General features: G+C 30.8%; 2 protein-coding genes across 2 annotated transcripts; both read left to right on the top strand.

The window, feature by feature from the left end:
- Window positions 1-2,125: 2,125 nt before the first annotated feature.
- Window positions 2,126-5,705, top strand: LOC112783395 (serine/threonine-protein phosphatase 7). Its single transcript, XM_025826327.3, has 5 exons — window positions 2,126-2,913; window positions 3,407-3,901; window positions 4,767-4,913; window positions 5,192-5,299; window positions 5,442-5,705. The coding sequence occupies exons 1-5, from the start codon at window positions 2,329-2,331 to the stop codon at window positions 5,517-5,519; spliced, it is 1,413 nt and encodes a 470-aa protein (XP_025682112.1). The 5' UTR covers window positions 2,126-2,328; the 3' UTR covers window positions 5,520-5,705.
- A 1,391-nt stretch (window positions 5,706-7,096) lies between these two features.
- On the top strand, window positions 7,097-14,461 carry LOC112783987 (protein PIN-LIKES 3). Its single transcript, XM_025827073.3, has 10 exons — window positions 7,097-7,361; window positions 8,106-8,185; window positions 8,325-8,449; window positions 9,118-9,239; window positions 9,361-9,561; window positions 9,984-10,076; window positions 10,221-10,321; window positions 12,997-13,049; window positions 13,150-13,335; window positions 14,121-14,461. The coding sequence occupies exons 1-10, from the start codon at window positions 7,224-7,226 to the stop codon at window positions 14,243-14,245; spliced, it is 1,224 nt and encodes a 407-aa protein (XP_025682858.1). The 5' UTR covers window positions 7,097-7,223; the 3' UTR covers window positions 14,246-14,461.
- Window positions 14,462-17,208: the final 2,747 nt, after the last annotated feature.

Genomic DNA, 17,208 nt, shown 5'->3' with positions numbered 1-17,208 from the left:
AAACAAAAAGGTAAAAAATGACACCAATTTCGTTTTCAAAGTATGCGACTAAAGCGGCATAAGAATGTGATAATGGGTATCAAATTAGTGAAATTCCAAAATTTGTGCTAACTAAACCTATATTATAATGTGGTTTAATCTAATGCTTTGTTAATGCATGTAGCAAACTTTGACTTCTGAATTGGCTTTTTATGGTAGAGTAGGGATAGGGATTAGGCATTTGTTGGTTTCATATATGCTTTTCTGTGTAGCTCATGAAAAATTTAACTTGGTTTTTATCACACATTTTATGAAAATAACGGACTGAGAAAGGACAGATAATTGATATTAACAATATTTTTGTTATTTTATAGAGAAAAATTCATTCTACTATTTTAATATGACTATTTTTAGTACTTAGATACTATGGTTGAACTTATATAAAACAAAATCCGAAAGGATGAATATAATTACCCCCTAATTATTGCAGTTTTGTGACAAAATATCCGCTAATCATTCTATGGAGTAGCTGTCCCACATTCTTCATAGAAAATTGGGCACATACTTCCATTACCATATCACCTAAGCTGCAGCATTTTAAAAAGAATTTATCAATTTATTGTTTTTAGTTAATATCAACTAATTTTTTAGAATAATTTTTTATTTTAAATTCTAAAATTTAAATTTAACCTTAATCTTTAAATTCTTTAAAAATTGAGAGTTGAAATAAAAACAATTTAAAAAAATTAATTAATGTTAACTAATTAATATTTAATTTTATATACTTATTTTTTAAAGGGATGCTCATATGATTACATGCTTATGATAAAAAATAATTTTAAGGTTTTTTATGTGAGGTTGTCTTTTTTCTGTTTTGGCCAGGGGTTAGTGAGTTATTGGTGGGTTATTATCTTTTTGTAGCTATTAAGTCTGCATTTTCTGATCCACCAAAAAGCCTATCATTTTTTTTGTTATGTTATGGGCCTGGATAATCCTCGGAGGTGGATTTAATCATGAGGTAATTCTATATCAAAACTACCAAAACAAAAAAATTCTCTATCAAAACAAAAAAACCTATACCAAACTAAATTATGTGGTAATTGACCAAAATGACAACAACAATAATAATAATGCGGTAGACCGTTGTAACATTCATGGTAGTTTTTATGGGTTAATAGTTGTTATGATGGGTAACCGGAGATTAATGGGCTGGACTGTTAGGTTGGCCCGATCGTCTGAGGAGAGAAGCCTTAGCAAATGGATCACTCTTCTGGCCTCCGTCCGACTTGTGAGTATGAATGAGCGGGGGATGGTACCTGCAAAGACACTTCGATGCCTAAGTTAGCAAGGGCGTAAGCAGGTTTAGAAAGTATTGGGACTTAGTGATAGCTGAGTGTCAGTGTATTTATAGTGGTGAACCAATAACCACCGTTGGAGTAGTTCTACCTTTTAAGGTGGATAACCGTCCCTTTATCTTAAGGAAGTTGAGATATGGCTCCTAGAAGTGGGTTGAGAGATTTTAGGGGCAGTTACTAGCTTTGAATGAGTGCCTATCTGCCAGCTAATCTTAGTTCCCGACTTCTTTAAAACAAGACGTGTTAAGAACCGACTTCTCCAGGGAAAGGGTCGGTGTAGGATGAGACCCAATCTTTTGGGTTGGGCCTTTCGTTTGGACCTAGGCCTTAGCGTTGGGTCAGGGTATGAACAATAGTAAAATTAATTTATAAAAGATAATTTATTCTTTAAATTTATTCTTAAAAAATATTATTATATAAAATATTTAAATATCAAATTATTTTTTATTTTTTAAAAAATAATTAAAAGAATATTTTTTAAAAATTCACCAAAATAAATCTTAAATTTGCTCATAAATGAAGATTAATATTTTGACAAGCTTCTTATTCAATCCTAACAAATTTAACTTTATAACAAAATTCAATTCAATTATATATTCTCATGTTGCTAAAATAGTAAAATCTTTTTGATAAAACACCTCAAAACTTACAATTTTTTGGTAGTAAATTTACACTTATAGAAAATAATCAAAATATAATAAAATACTTAGTAATAATAGATTACAAATTAATTAGTTCCTATTTATTATTTTGTTTTCTACAATAATGGCACTATATCATCACTAGTCATTGACCATCTAACAAATAATAGAGCATTATATTATAATTATCATAAAAACCAATTTTTCTATATTAAAAATCAAAATAAAAAATCATTAAGAACTTAAGGATAATAATGATTTTTTTTAAGAAAAGAAAAAATTAAGAAAATGTAAGAAGGAGAGAGATACATATATGTGAGAAATTATTTAATTTTTTTTCCACATAATAATTTATGCACTTGGTGTTGCGCCACACCATGACGCTTCCTACTGATTCGGAACCGCCACCACCTTCTCCTCCTCCACCGGATTCCGCCACCGACACCGCCACCGCCACAGAAAACGGAGCAACCACCACCACCCCCACCTCCTCCTCATCTTCCGAAAATCCACCGGATTCCCTGCCTACACCGCCGCAAGAGCTCCAACTCCCAATTTCATGGCCGCAAGACGGAACCTTGAGCGTCGAATGGATCCACAATCTGATGCAGTGCTTCGATTGGTCTTCGAGGAACTTTCCTCCTTCCGAGTTCCCTTCCGTTCTTCCCGTTCAGGTATTCGACTCTCTCATCCTCGTTGCTTCCAAGATGCTCCATAAGGAACCCAATTGCGTCACCGTTGATCCGTTTCGCCCTAATTCCGGCACGACGGCGTCGGTGGTGGTCGTTGGTGACGTTCACGGGCAGCTGCATGATCTGCTTTTTCTCCTCAAAGACGCAGGTTACCCTTCCGATGATCGAATCTTCGTCTTCAATGGTGATTACGTTGATCGTGGAGCTTGGGGGCTCGAAACTTTCATGCTCTTGTTAGCTTGGAAGGTGAAAATTTTTAGACTTTATGGTCATTTCTTAGTTTTTAGGTGTCTTTGGCAAAATTGAGTTCTCAAGTTGGGATAGATTACTTGGAGTAATTTGAACTCTGGATTGCGAAAAAAAAAATCAAGTTTTGTTTGAAATTTTTGCAGTTAGATTTTGTGGTTTTTTGTTCTATTGCTTTTGTTTAACTGTTATTCTTGCTTCACTTGTCATGAGAGCTTTTCTATTTATGTTGTGGTATATGGTATTAATGTGCTTTTGTTTGGCAGAATCATGAATCGACCATGCACAGAGTTTTATTGTTTGTTTTAGATGCTGGTGTGATACTTTTGAGCTGAGATAGTTGTAATCATCTAGGCTAATTTGTCTAAATGTTACATGTAAGCTAGGGTTTTATATTTGAATAGGGTATACTCTCACAGTCAATGAAGGAGGAGATGATTTTGGTTGTTCACTTTTTATGTTACTTATGCAAATGTGATTATTTTTGGATCAGGTGTTTATGCCTCATAATGTATATCTGCTACGTGGGAATCACGAATCAAAATACTGCACATCGGTCTATGGTTATGAGAAGGAAGTGATGGCAAAGTATGGTGATAAAGGTAAGCATGTGTATCGCAAATGCTTGGGATGCTTTGAGGGTCTTCCTTTGGCTTCCATTGTAGCAGGGTGTGTATTCACAGCTCATGGAGGACTCTTCCGCAGTGTAACAGTGACGCCATCAAAGAGATTAAAAGGGAAGAAGAACAGAAAGATTCATCTTAATCATGATAACAAAACTTTAACTCTTGGTTCCTTGGAAGAATTGTCTAAGGCCCGACGGTCAGTTCTTGATCCTCCTTGGGAAGGCCCAAACTTGATTCCTGGTGATGTTTTGTGGTCTGATCCATCGAAAAATCCTGGTCTTGCCCCGAACAAAGAGAGAGGCATTGGCTTGTTGTGGGGTCCCGATTGTACTGAAGAATTTTTGAAGAAGTATCAATTAAAGGTGATAAGTTAGTTTCATATGTTCATAGTGATCTATTTAATTGTCTTGTTGAAATTATGTCATCTTATTAATTGTCTAGAATATATCGCAATGCGTTTTGAGAGAAAGATTACTTTGACATATGATGATGATATGAGAGTATTGTTATTTTCAACACTTTCAGATACTTTCTTGATTAAAACATGACTTTTCTAAGCATAGATTTATCATGATTTTAATGTATTGTCTGAATAATATCTTTGTATGGGGAGGACATAATGAAGTTATTGATTGTGCTGTTTGAAACTAGTGAAAGAGGGATAAAACCAGAATAAGTATATCATAACTTTGTTGTTAAGCAAGGAGCTGGGAAACTTGGTTTGGCCAACACCTACTTCTTTTCAGTAAGCTAGCCAAGTTCAATAGTAATTGAAACCTACTATATTGAATGTACTTTATTTGACACTGCCCGAGAGTTCATTTAGATTTAGGGTTGAATGGCAAAGGTATTTGTTGAAATAGTTTCTGGAATTTGTTTTAGATTGAAAGTTGCATGGAAGGAAAATTTATGGATGAACAAATACCAAATGATAGCATTTATGTTAAAATATTTAGTCACATACAATTATGTTTGGTATCTAGTGATTAGATAGCTACTGCTAATTAGGAAATCAGTTAGCTTGTAGTTAAGTCCAAGTATTACGTTAAGATCGAGTATGCAGCCCCCAATGCACACCTAATATTTGCGTTCTGCATTAAGTTCTATGTTTTATTGTTGCTACCTTGTTTTTGTATGATTGTTTCTTGTTTATTATGTTTTTTATGCTTATGTCTATCTACCCTAACTTCTATGCATGAATTATTATCTTTATTTCCCCCCTCTCAGCTGGTCATCAGGTCTCATGAAGGTCCTGATGCTAGGGAAAAGAGGGATGGTTTAGATAGAATGTCTGAAGGTTACACTATTGATCATGTTGTGGATTCTGGAAAACTGATCACCCTCTTTAGTGCTCCAGATTACCCGCAATTTCAGGTTTGTTAATGTTATTATTGGCTATGCTTTTTATATAAATAAGATTCTTGCCTTTACATCTGTCGTCAACTTCTTACTACTTACGGGAAAAATCAAACTAATTCAAACTCGCACACAATCACTTTAACATGAGCCATGTTTGGTTCTGATGATTGGTTGTTGATAATTGGTTGAAGATGTTCAGCAGCTTACAGTGAATTCTATTTGATCTTTCTGATCATCAAGAATGACTATTACTTTGTCACGGCAACTTTATAATAAGACCCTTTTTTTTTCAGGCAACAGAGGAGAGGTATAACAACAAAGGAGCCTATGTTGTTCTTGAACCCCCAAATTTTGACAATGCCATATTTCATGGATTTACAGCAGTTACTCCAAGGCCAAAGGTAAAGGCATCTTACTCATCTGACCAGTAGGGAAACATATAATTAGCTCTTTAGTTAGGCATCTAAGTTGCATATCTTCAACAGTTTCTAACAATAAACTTATTTGTATAGTGGTTAGTTATATCTATGTTCCGTTGTGCAGGTGAATGCCTATTATAATTTTGAAGAGGTGATAGATTCTGACGAAGAATTGGACTTGGAGTCCATGGTGACTTCTTGAGTTAAGGCAGTTTTTTGAGGAAGAAAGAATGGATTTGTAAAATTGTATCAAAGCTTTTTGTTGTTGTTATTGTTTTTGAAACTCTGTTTTTATCGTTAAACTATAGTTATTTATAGTGTATCCCGTTAGATATTTTGTCACTCCATCCCTCCAAAAAAAAAAAAATGCCAGATTGATTTGAAACAATTGTACAGTTTTGCCATGCGTTTTAAGCTAAGTTACACCATTTTATACCATTCACGTGCCTCAACTCAAGAAAATTATAATAAGAAAAAATGTGTGGGTTTTAGGTCATAAATGTGTGGCCTATTTCTATAGTCTTCATGCCAATTGTAACTAGTTCACCTTAAATAGACTTGTTTGCACCCATTATATATACTACAGGAAACAATAAATTTTGAATATTTCAATTATTTAGATAAAATTTTAGTATTTGTGGATCACTTTTTATTTTCATTACTCCAATGAGTAGTAACTGCTGAAGAACCTAATCTCTACATTGATAAGATCCACTATTAGTATATTTTTATCACACTACTTTCTATCCCTTCTCTTGGATAATAAGTTTACCTTAAAGTACGATAAATAAGATTATAACGTGAGATCTATGATGGCGGACATGAGATATGTCGACATGCGAATTTTAAGAATTTTAAAATCTTATAAGACACGAGGACACGCATACATATAAAATATAAAGTATTTTTTAGATAAATCGTAATGATATTTTGATATTTTATTAATATTAAAATATAAATTAATTATTTTTAATGTCTTATTTGAATTATATGAAGTATTTAAAATATTTTTTGTTTTAATAAATAATAATATATATTATATCTAAATTTATTTCTATAATATATGTTAAGAATAAGACCGGACACACTAACACCTGATGATATTTAGGTGTATCCAAGTGTGTTTGAAGAAGAATTTTTTATTTTTTATTAAGATACGGTTGGACACATCAGACACGTGTGTCGATAAGTGTCATGTCCGAAATGTGTCTGAAATATGTTCGGCACGCGAACACGGCAACTCAGCGAAGTGTCCGTGCTTCAGAGCGTGAAATTGATTAAGTTGGCAAAATATATTGATCAATTAACTAGAGATATTGAGTTTGGATTTTAATTCGAGTAGAGAAAGTTTAGGGGCCAGCAATTTTTGTGTTTTGTGGCCAGTACTTAACCATCAAAAGAAAAATGAGTGATTTCTCACCATTGGATGCAATCTCACACCATTAAAAATACTATTGATGGCCAATTGACGATTACAAAACACAAAAGTTACTGCCCGCTATCACTCCTCATTCGAGAATAATAAAAAAAATATTTTAGTAGTCAATTAAATCAAATTTTTAATAATAAAATCAATATAGATTTTTTCCATGCTCCCTGCTGAATGCTGATTGTTGGATATGAAGACTAGTAGTTAGTTCACGGACAGACACAGCTTCAGTTTTACACATCATTTGTCCATCCAATAATCCAAAGGGGACCCAAACATTTATGGTAATAATTCGACTAATCCTTATGGCTATGATTGAAACACTATACTATGTATATATCTTATAAACAGAATATATACTGAGGTAATATGAAATATATTAACGGGTTCTCTAACTCTATACATAAATAATCAATACCTATCTATCTATCTTGTTGCTTAGGTTCTTATATTATATGATCACATTAGTGATCATCAATGGCATTTTGGGACCTGTTTTTGGTGGCATTAGTGCCTGTTCTGGAGACACTATTGATCACTCTTCTTGGTTTGTTCATTGCTACCGAACGTTTTAATCTCTTGAGAGACATTGATGCAAGAAATTATCTCAACAACGTGAGTTACTTCATCACTTCTTTATTAATTAGCTTCTTTAATTTTGGTTTCTTATTTAACTAGTCAAGTAGTGCTTTGGAGGTATAATTAAAACACTCGAACAGAGACTTATTACATTTTAAATGTGGGTAACAATAATCAAATTTTAGTTTTTTTTAGTAAAGTATGGTTTTTGTCCCCAACGTTTGGGGTAAGTCTTATTTGTGTCCCTAACGTTTAAATCGTCTTATTTGTTTCCTTAACGTTTATAAAAGTGATTCAATGTTATCCTACTATCAATTATACTAACAAATCAGATTATATTTTTCAATTATTCTCACTTGGATGTATTTATTCTCAATTAGGTCTCACTTGGATGTGTTCGATTTTAATATTATACCCACTATTTGTGATTCAATTATGTCCCTAGAAAAGTGAATTATGTAAATGTTGTAGGAATTAGTTTCAACATTTGATGAGCTATTTTTCGGAGTAGATCATCGATTCTATCTCAAACATTTATATTCTAACTTCAAGAAAAGATTTTTAAAACTCAAACTAGAGGGCTCATGATGTGTAATTGACGGCGGGATAACATTGAATCAATTTTACAAATGTTAGGGATACAAATAGAACGATTTAAACGTTAGGGATACAAATAGGATTTACCCCAAACGTTGGAGACAAAAACGATACTTTACCCTTTTTTTTTTTGTTAATTTGTGGTTGAATTATTATATTAGTAATATTATTATATTATTGCAGATAGTTTATTACATTTTCACTCCGGCACTTATCGCAGCCCAATTGGCCGAAACAATAACGTATGATCGATTGGTTGAAATGTAAGTATCTCAATCATATATAATCATAGATAGTGACTATACACATGCATTTTATTTTTTATGTTAGTGTAGAAGTGTTTTTAATTTCTTTGTGTTTGTGGGATATGTAAAAATAAATAAATAAAAAATAAATAAATAGGTGGTTCATGTTTGTGAATATCTTCTTAACGTTCGTGGTTGGATCCGTGTTGGGTTGGATGCTTAACAAAATTGCAAGAACTCCTCAACATCTTCGTGGCCTCGTCAATGGTTGTTGCACTGCTGGTAATTGTAATTAATTATTTAATTAATTAGCTTTCATATATTATCTTATGTATTAAATAATTAATAGTTAGGTAAAGTATATTTTTTATTTTTGAAGTTTGTTAAATGCTTTAAAAATACCTTTAAGTATTATTTTGTTTTAATTTTATTTTCCAAATTTTCGAATTGCATCAAATATATATTTGACGGCTAATTTTTTAAAACATTAGGACTAGTTCAACAACAATTTTACAAGAACAATCTTTAATACAAGCAAATCAGATATAATTGTCATGCATTATTACTGAATTGATTCTAAATTTTTTGAAAATTTAGTTGTCAGAGTATATTTGATACAAACTGAAAATTTCAGGGACAAAATTATAACAAAATAAAATTTAGAGATATTTTTTAAATTTTTGACAAACTTCAAGGACAAAAAATATACTTTATTCTTAATAATTTCATAATCTAATTTTATGCACCTATAAAAAAATTTACACCCACAATCAATGAAATATTGTTACATGACTAAAAATAATTAATTTTTATGTTTACTATTTAAAAAAGTATTTATCTGAACGTATTAATTTTATTGATTGATTGCATAAAAATTTATACCGTCAGTATATTAAAATTAAGCTCATGATTTCATAAAAAAATTGTTAAAATGATTGAATTAATTTCAGGAAATTTGGGAAATTTGGTTCTTATAATTGTGCCGGCGGTTTGTGATGAGAGTGATAGCCCATTTGGTGATTCATCCACTTGTGAAACATATGGTGACGCTTATGCATCTGTCTCTGCTGGAGTATGTTTCTTTTTTTCTTTTTTCTTTTTTAAATTAATTATATATATTATGCTATTTCATGAGGAATGAGATCTATTTCTTATACCAAATAAATAATTGATCAGTTTTTGATATATCTCAGGTGTCTTCACTTTTTATTTGGACATATTTGTATATCATCATGGGGGCAAATATGGAAAGGAACACTGAAATTATGAACACTTGTAGTGATTACTCAACCATTACAGAATCATTGATTATTCCTTCAACAAACATAGTCAGCTCTGATAACATTTCAATTCAATATGATGAGTCAATTTGTAATAACAGAATTGGGAACAAGGTAATACCATATATAATAACATCTTCTTAATAATTATTTATTACATATATATCCCTTTCATTATTGAATAAAATTTAACTTCTTTTATAATGGAATCAATGATGAGAAGTTTAATCTCTGAATTATGAAGAATAACAATGCACAACGAACTAAGTTGAAAATAAGTTAAAAGAAAATTTTTTATAACTAAAAAAATAATTAAAAATAAGTTAAAATTTATTTTATTTAATATTTATTAATTATTGTTAGAATTAATAAATACTAAATAAAATAAGCTTGGGGTTTTTTTTTATCTTCTTTAACATTATGATAAGTTAAATATCAATTCTAGATCCATGCATGTAGAATGAATTAAAATTGATTAGGTCAATTAATTATGAATAACACCACTTTACAATAATTTTCTATTATATATATTGCAGATGTCATTCTTGGATTATATTACATGGCCAATTACAAAATGTAATAAATATATCAAGCTGGAGATGGTGTTTACGCCATCAACAATTGCAGTGGTATTGTTATAATGTTATATCTTAGCTTATCATTATTTCATAGTTATATTTGTATATGCTTCCTTTAATATATATATATGGTTATTAATTATTAATGCCACCTATATCATTATTATTTGATATTTTCTGGTACTCTTTGGTCAGATTATAGGATTTATCATTGGAGCAGTCTCTCCAATTCAAAAGCTCATGGTTGGTGATGATGCTCCTCTTCGTGCTATTATCAAATCTATAGCTTTGGTAGGGTATGTGATCTTAATTTAATTAATTTGCTTGTCTCGTGTTTTTTTTTACTATATATAGTATGAAAGCTTCAAACTATTATATAATCCTATCAATTTAAAAAAAAAAAAAAACTAGCTATTACACATCATTCTTATTTAAAAAATAGTCTATATACACTCAAATCAATGCTATATATTTGCATATATTTATATAAATTATTTCATACATTTTTTAATAAAAAAATAAACAGTTACAAGAATCAAACCTTTAATAGAATCAGACGAATAATCAAATAAATTTATTTATAGTAATATGATATTTTTAATTTTATGAGGCTTCAAATAATATTTAAGGTTAAGTACGATTTTGATCTCTAAAATAGGGGTTGAAAATTTTTTTTTGTCTCCAACCTTTTTTATTTACAAAATCGTCTCCAAGGTTTAACTTAATTTTAAAATCGTTCTTCAGACCAAAATACTTTTCCCCTTCATCCCCAAAATCTTAATTTCCTATTCTTCTTTTTCTTCTTCTCCATCACAACATCATCTCTTCTTCTTTTTTCTTCTTCTTCTTCATCATCAAAGCATCAGCAATAACAACAATGAAATAATGTAATAAACATAAAAAAAATAACCAGAACCAGAAGCAGAAGAAACCAGAAGCATCAACAAATATGTATAATCTCCATCACTATCTCTCCCAACTCCAAAGAACAACAACAACAACAACAACAAAAGAAACAGAAATAGAAGCAACCAGAAGCATTAACAACAACAATGGATAATGAAATCAGAATCAGAAGCAGAAGAAACAGAAGCAGAACCATGGAAACATAATGGAATCAGAATCCACAACAATAATAGAATCATAATCAGAAATAATGTAATTAATAAAAGCAACAAATCCACAAATAAAAAAATCAATATAATTAACAGAAGACAACAATGTAATTAACAAAATCAACAAATCAGAAATAGAATTGGAACCCTAGGAAGCACAGCGATGAGTGACGAGGAGCAGCAATGACCGGTGACCGAGCGAGAAGGAAGAGCAGAAACGGTGAGCGGTGTAACACCCTACCACATAGAGCTTTACACCTAGGATGTAAAACAGAGGTGGCGAGGCACTACGACTGCTAAAATAAAATACATACATATAATAGTAGAAAGAATATAATAAACTAGGAGCCTTGAAAAATGGGTAAAACAAAACTCGTAAAATAAAAAGCGCAATGCTCCGGAACGGAATAACTTGCGTGCGAAGAAACTTGAAGATTACAGATATGAATAAGCAAAAGAATAAAAAAAAAAGCCAAAAATACAGTGAAACTAGCTCCTGACTCAGCCTGCGAAGCCAAGACTGGCCGGAGAATATTTACATATAATTACATAAGTATCCCAAACACCCAACGTACAGTAATAAGTCCCTAACTCTCCTGTAACCTCTATGAGGAACAAAATAGATAAGTTTCTTGGAGAGAAAGCTAAGTACTTATATACATAAGCTGATAAACACCAAAAACCCAGGAACAGCTCCGCTTCAGAGATCCAAACGCCTAGCGAGGAGCCTCTCGACCTGCATCTGAAAACAGTAACACAGTATGGGGGAGAACCGGATGTTCTCAACATGGTAAAGGTGCCACGCGTATAATAAATAAGGTCCTGGGAATGCCAGAGACAATCCTAGAACTCCATCATACAATTGCAAAGCTTAATTTCTAAGCAGAAGCCATAAAAAGGGGTAGGTGACCTAATGAATTCTAACCTTAACATATTTTAAACCTAACATTAACTCCAAACCGGTCCACCCTTCCTCCACTTCTCCATCACCAATTAGTTTACACAGACAAATAAGCAAACAAGGCAAGCACAACTAACTTACATGTAATACAGATAACAAGTACAACAGATATCATGTTATAATCATGTAGGCATTCCCAAATAGTTCACAAACAAGCAATTCACACAGTGTGCACATGATGCATGCCTGTCCTATGGCTGTCCATCCGGTCCAATTTTGGGCCAAATTTTTTGAAATTAGTATCAAAATTCTCGTTTTGAAGAGCTCTATCCTATTTTGATATTAGTTTTGCATTTTTAATTTTCCTAATTAAAATTCAATTTATTGACTAATTATTTACTAATTTTACGGAGTTTACAAGCGGCGCACGACATCCACCCTTGCGGATCTGCTGGCGTCGACGTTGAGCGAAGAAGAAGAGCAGCAGCGAAATCCAGCGGCGAGGATGCGAACGACGAGGAGCAATGACGAACGGCGAGGAACAGCGGCAGCGAATTCCCTTTCTCTTTCCTTTCCCACCTTCCCTTCCCCCTCTTCTTCCCTGAACCCCCTCCAAAGCGTGATCCATCCCCCTTTAATCCGTTTTCTTTTTTTTTTTTTCTTTTTTTAGTTAGGGGTTATTTGGTGATAAAAATTAAAATTTTGGTAAAAATTACGATTTTAAAACTAAGTTAAACCTTAGGGACGATTTTGTAAACAAAAAAAGGTTGGAGACAAAAAAAAAATTTTAATTCCTACCTTAGGGACCAAAATCGTACTTAACCCTAATATTTATATATACAATAGTTGATTATTTATAGCTAATTTTGTATATACATGTAATATAACGTGTTCTTATTATTATATTATCCCATTGAATAATAAAAAAAAAACCTTATTATATACCTAATCGCAGGGAGGGAACAATTGTGTCCATGACTTTGATAGTGGGAGCAAATCTTCTTGATGGTATATTTAATTTTATCAATTGTAATTATACTTTTTTTTTTTTTTTTACATATCAAACTTGATAATTATATTTAAATGTTATTCCAAATTAATTTGACAGGTTTAAAGCAATCAGGAATAAGCTGGTATCTAATAATAGGGATTATGGTAGTGCGGTTCATATTATCACCATTATTGGGTGTTTTGATTGTTAAGGCTGCATATTATTGGGGATTGGTTGGATCATACAATTTATATCAGTTTGTTCTTATGCTTCAATATGCACTTCCTCCTGCAACTTCTGTAGGTATGATCAATTCATTCCACATATTTATTTGTAATAATTAGGGTTTTTTTGAGTTATTAATTTATAATATCTAAATTTGTATGTGATAATCATAGTTTAAATATATAAGCCTAAGTTTTAATATAATTAAGAGAATAGATTTATACATTGTTAGTGAAGGCAGTATATACTAATTTTTTTTATATAACACTAAAATTTAGACTATTATCATCACATATTTTTTTAGGCATTTATATTTTTTTTTCGAATTTTTTTGATTGAATCGTTATACCATATCAGATTTTATAACTAGATTCCTATTGTAACAAAAGCGTTGGAATTAACGAAATATTCTATTAAACAAAACAAAATATTAAGTCAAGTATTAAGCATATTTATTTTGTTTAATGGAATATTCAGTTAATTCTAATATTTTTGTCCAGATAATGACTTAATTACAAAATCTAATATGGTATATGGATTCGATCTAATTGAAAATTAAGTAAAATTATAGAGATTGACAAATTAAAGTAATTAAACTTTTTTTAATTCTTATATTTTTAATATTTTACTTTTTTTAATCTATGTACTTTTCAAAAAAATGAAATTTTTTTACCTACGATCCTTAATCACTAGATTGTAATTGATTTTGTATATGCGTTTATAGCATGTAAAATATATACATGTATATCTAAAAATACGACTTGATCGACAAGAAGCTAATAAACAATAATAAGACTGTGTAATTATAATTTGTCAACGCGAATTAATTAATTAATTAATTAAGGTTTAATGCATGCATGCAGGAACAATTGCTCAGTTGCTTGGGGTTGCTGAAAGTGAATGTTCCTTAATAATGCTATGGACCTATGCAGTTTCTACATTTACTCTCACTCTTTGGTGCACTTTCTTCATGTGGATGCTCGACTGACTCTTTTTCAAGCATTATTCAAATAATATATATTTTAATTGTTTCAAGATAGAAAAGAAAAAAAGAAGGGAAGAAATTCACCCTTTAATTATTAACTATTTCATTGTCATTTGGTTCTCTTCTTTGAAATTTTCTTTTCTTTTTCCGAATAGGATGTATCCATATGATAATAATAATAATTATATCTATTACATATAATCAAATTAAAGGAGTTTCGTCATACACAATATTATTTTTTCCCTAACTACCATTTTCATATATATATATATATATATATATATATATATATATATAATATATTTTTGTCCTTAAAATTTAATTTGTCAAAAATTTTAAAAATATTCTTGAATTTTATTTTGTTTCACTTTTGTCTCTAAAATTTTTAATTTATATAATCCAGTAATAATGCATTACAACTATGTCTGATTTGCTTATGTTAAAAATTATTATTATAAAATTATTGCTCTTAATTTTTTTAAAAAAAGTAGTCATCAAGAACATATTTGATGCAATTTAAAAATTTATAGAATAAAATTAAAATAAAATAATATTTAGAGATATTTTTATAATTTTTAACAAAATTCAAAAATAAAAAATATAGTTTACCATATATATATATGTTATTTCTAAAGTTTAATCTTATTAAAATCTCTTATTAAAATAATAAAGTATTTATCATTTTAAATAATTATAATCTCACATTTGTCATTATTACACATATTTAATAGTAAAAAACTTGTATATAACTATCATTTTTTTAAAAGTTAATACTCACGTAGTCACGTTTAATTTGTCCCTAAAATATAAAATGATAAATCAACCTAATATTTGAAAATTTAAAACGTAATTCACGTTAATATACTATTTGGTGCCACATATTAAATACGAAATCTGTAGATAAAAGTCCAATAGAATCTAATACTACTCAATCCAAATTAACATGATAAGTATGGGGAGACAATGAATTTAGTATACAATGTATACAATAAGAATAAAGTTGAAATTAACATCAAATGATAATTAAATTAATTAATTTTTAATAATTTTTTATTTGAAATTCAAAGTAAATAAGGATTTGTAACAATTACGTACACCGCAAAAACGATCTCTCTCTCATGATGTGACTTTCTTTTCGTCCAGTCTCTTCCTGTCTCATCAGTGCCGCGCCGCCACCAACAACAGCCACTGTCGCTCATAGCTCCGGCTAATTAACACCGCTGTGCGCACCACGAACGCTCGAGCAGCACCGTCACGCAATTTGCGTCATTTGCTCGAGCAGCTTCGACAGTCTCTTCTACTCTCTCCGCACTAACGCCGCGAAGATCACCATCGTCTGCCACCCAGAACGCAATCCGACGCCGCCTAGCTGTCCGAGAACGTCCGACGAAGACACCCCCTTCGTGCATGTTGTGTCCGTTGCACAGCCCACCAATGCGGCGGTCGTACAGCCCCCCGACAATCGGCGGGTTTCACCGTCCTAGCGTCTTCGTCCGCGACATATAGCGGGTGGGGATGGTGCCACGTGTACGATGATTTGGGGTTCAGTGGATTGCCTCCGGTGGATGTGGTGCATCGGATTGAAGATATCAAGAAGGCGAGTGTTTTGTTTTATGGTGTTGCGGAGGTTCCTACTAAGGTATATATATTAATGGGCGAATTTAGATGCTGAATGTTCAATTCACTAGGTATGTAGATGGTTATTTTAATTATTAATTGGGTGGTTATTTTGTTTGATCAGTTTAAGTATATACAATAACAAATAACAAATGCTGGATAGTCATTTCACTAAGTAGTCGGATGATTATTTTAATAATTACGTGGATGGTTGTTTGAAGATGGCCGATAAAAAAGCTTCTAACGCCGAAAAGTGGAATGATTGATGAAGATGGGATAACTGATGGTTTTGGGAAGAGGGGAGAAGGTGTTTGGGTAAATTCCTTTGATAGCAAATTAGGGTTGAGATGGTTAACTTTTTAAAATAACTGGTTGAGTTTTTTTTTTTTTTTTTATATTGAACTAAATTTAAAATTTATTGTATACATTGTCAAAATTTTTCATTGTCTCTATAATTATCGGTAAATAAAAATCCAATAAAATCTAATACTACTCAATCCAAATTAAATATGCCCCTAACATGTTTTTCATGCGAGTCAACATATGCAACCAACATCATACATCAAATTAAATTACCAATATATATAAATGCTATTTTCACTTTCAATATGCATTACAAAATAAAGGGGTTGTTTTCATATTATTTGTCTTCTTATAATTTTCAATCAGCAGATGACGATGAAAGAAGGTAATAAGGTTGAATGGTAGATATGCTTTTTTTAGAAGACAAGTTGGTCACTCTAATTATCATTCATTTTAAAATGTGTCAATTTGACGCATAAGTGCATGAACCGCCAACTATCAATTTTGTCTTCTCCATCACCATTCAATTCTTGAAACGGAAAGAAGAAAAAACTTTAAATATTTTCTATTCATTTTGAAGTCTGCTTTAACACGATGATAATATAATACAATTAGTTATTATTAGTAATTTTTTAGGAAATAATATAGTGTGTATTCAATTGTATTTTTTGTTTAAAAAAATTAATTTTTTTGTTTACTTTATTGCATTAAAAATGACTAATAAGTGAGTATTTTCTTAGAAGATGCATATTTTATCTTGCATAACTATACATATATCTTGATTTAAGAATTGATTGAAATTGATGTTTTTTTTTTTCATATATCATAAAAAAAAGTTAATTTATATATATATTGAGAGAATTGAACGTCTTATAAAATTCTTTTTCATATGTTAACCCTTCATGTGAGACTCTTTTTGAAAATTCATAACATAACATGTCATGCACTAATGTTTTATAATTGTTTTGACTTTTAATTTAAATGACTTAAAAGAGATAAAAAGAAAGGTTGAAACACGTTTGGATCCCTTTAAAATATTTTAAAAA

This window comes from Arachis hypogaea, chromosome 20 (genome assembly GCF_003086295.3).
Source record: "Arachis hypogaea cultivar Tifrunner chromosome 20, arahy.Tifrunner.gnm2.J5K5, whole genome shotgun sequence".
Classification (NCBI taxonomy): domain Eukaryota; kingdom Viridiplantae; phylum Streptophyta; class Magnoliopsida; order Fabales; family Fabaceae; genus Arachis; species Arachis hypogaea.
Note: the sequence above shows the minus strand (reverse complement) of the source record. Positions and strands in the feature narration are given on the sequence as shown.

Bases quoted from the DNA above. Each gene is read 5' to 3' on its own strand.
- LOC112783395 (XM_025826327.3), top strand. From the start codon at position 2,329: ATGCACTTGGTGTTGCGCCACACCATGACGCTTCCTACTGATTCGGAA. The intron at 2,914-3,406 runs GTGAAAATTTTT...TTTTTGGATCAG, and splicing joins TGCTCTTGTTAGCTTGGAAG to GTGTTTATGCCTCATAATGT. The intron at 3,902-4,766 runs GTGATAAGTTAG...CCCCCCTCTCAG, and splicing joins TGAAGAAGTATCAATTAAAG to CTGGTCATCAGGTCTCATGA.
- LOC112783987 (XM_025827073.3), top strand. From the start codon at position 7,224: ATGGCATTTTGGGACCTGTTTTTGGTGGCATTAGTGCCTGTTCTGGAG. The intron at 8,450-9,117 runs GTAATTGTAATT...AATTAATTTCAG, and splicing joins CAATGGTTGTTGCACTGCTG to GAAATTTGGGAAATTTGGTT. The intron at 10,077-10,220 runs GTATTGTTATAA...CTCTTTGGTCAG, and splicing joins CGCCATCAACAATTGCAGTG to ATTATAGGATTTATCATTGG.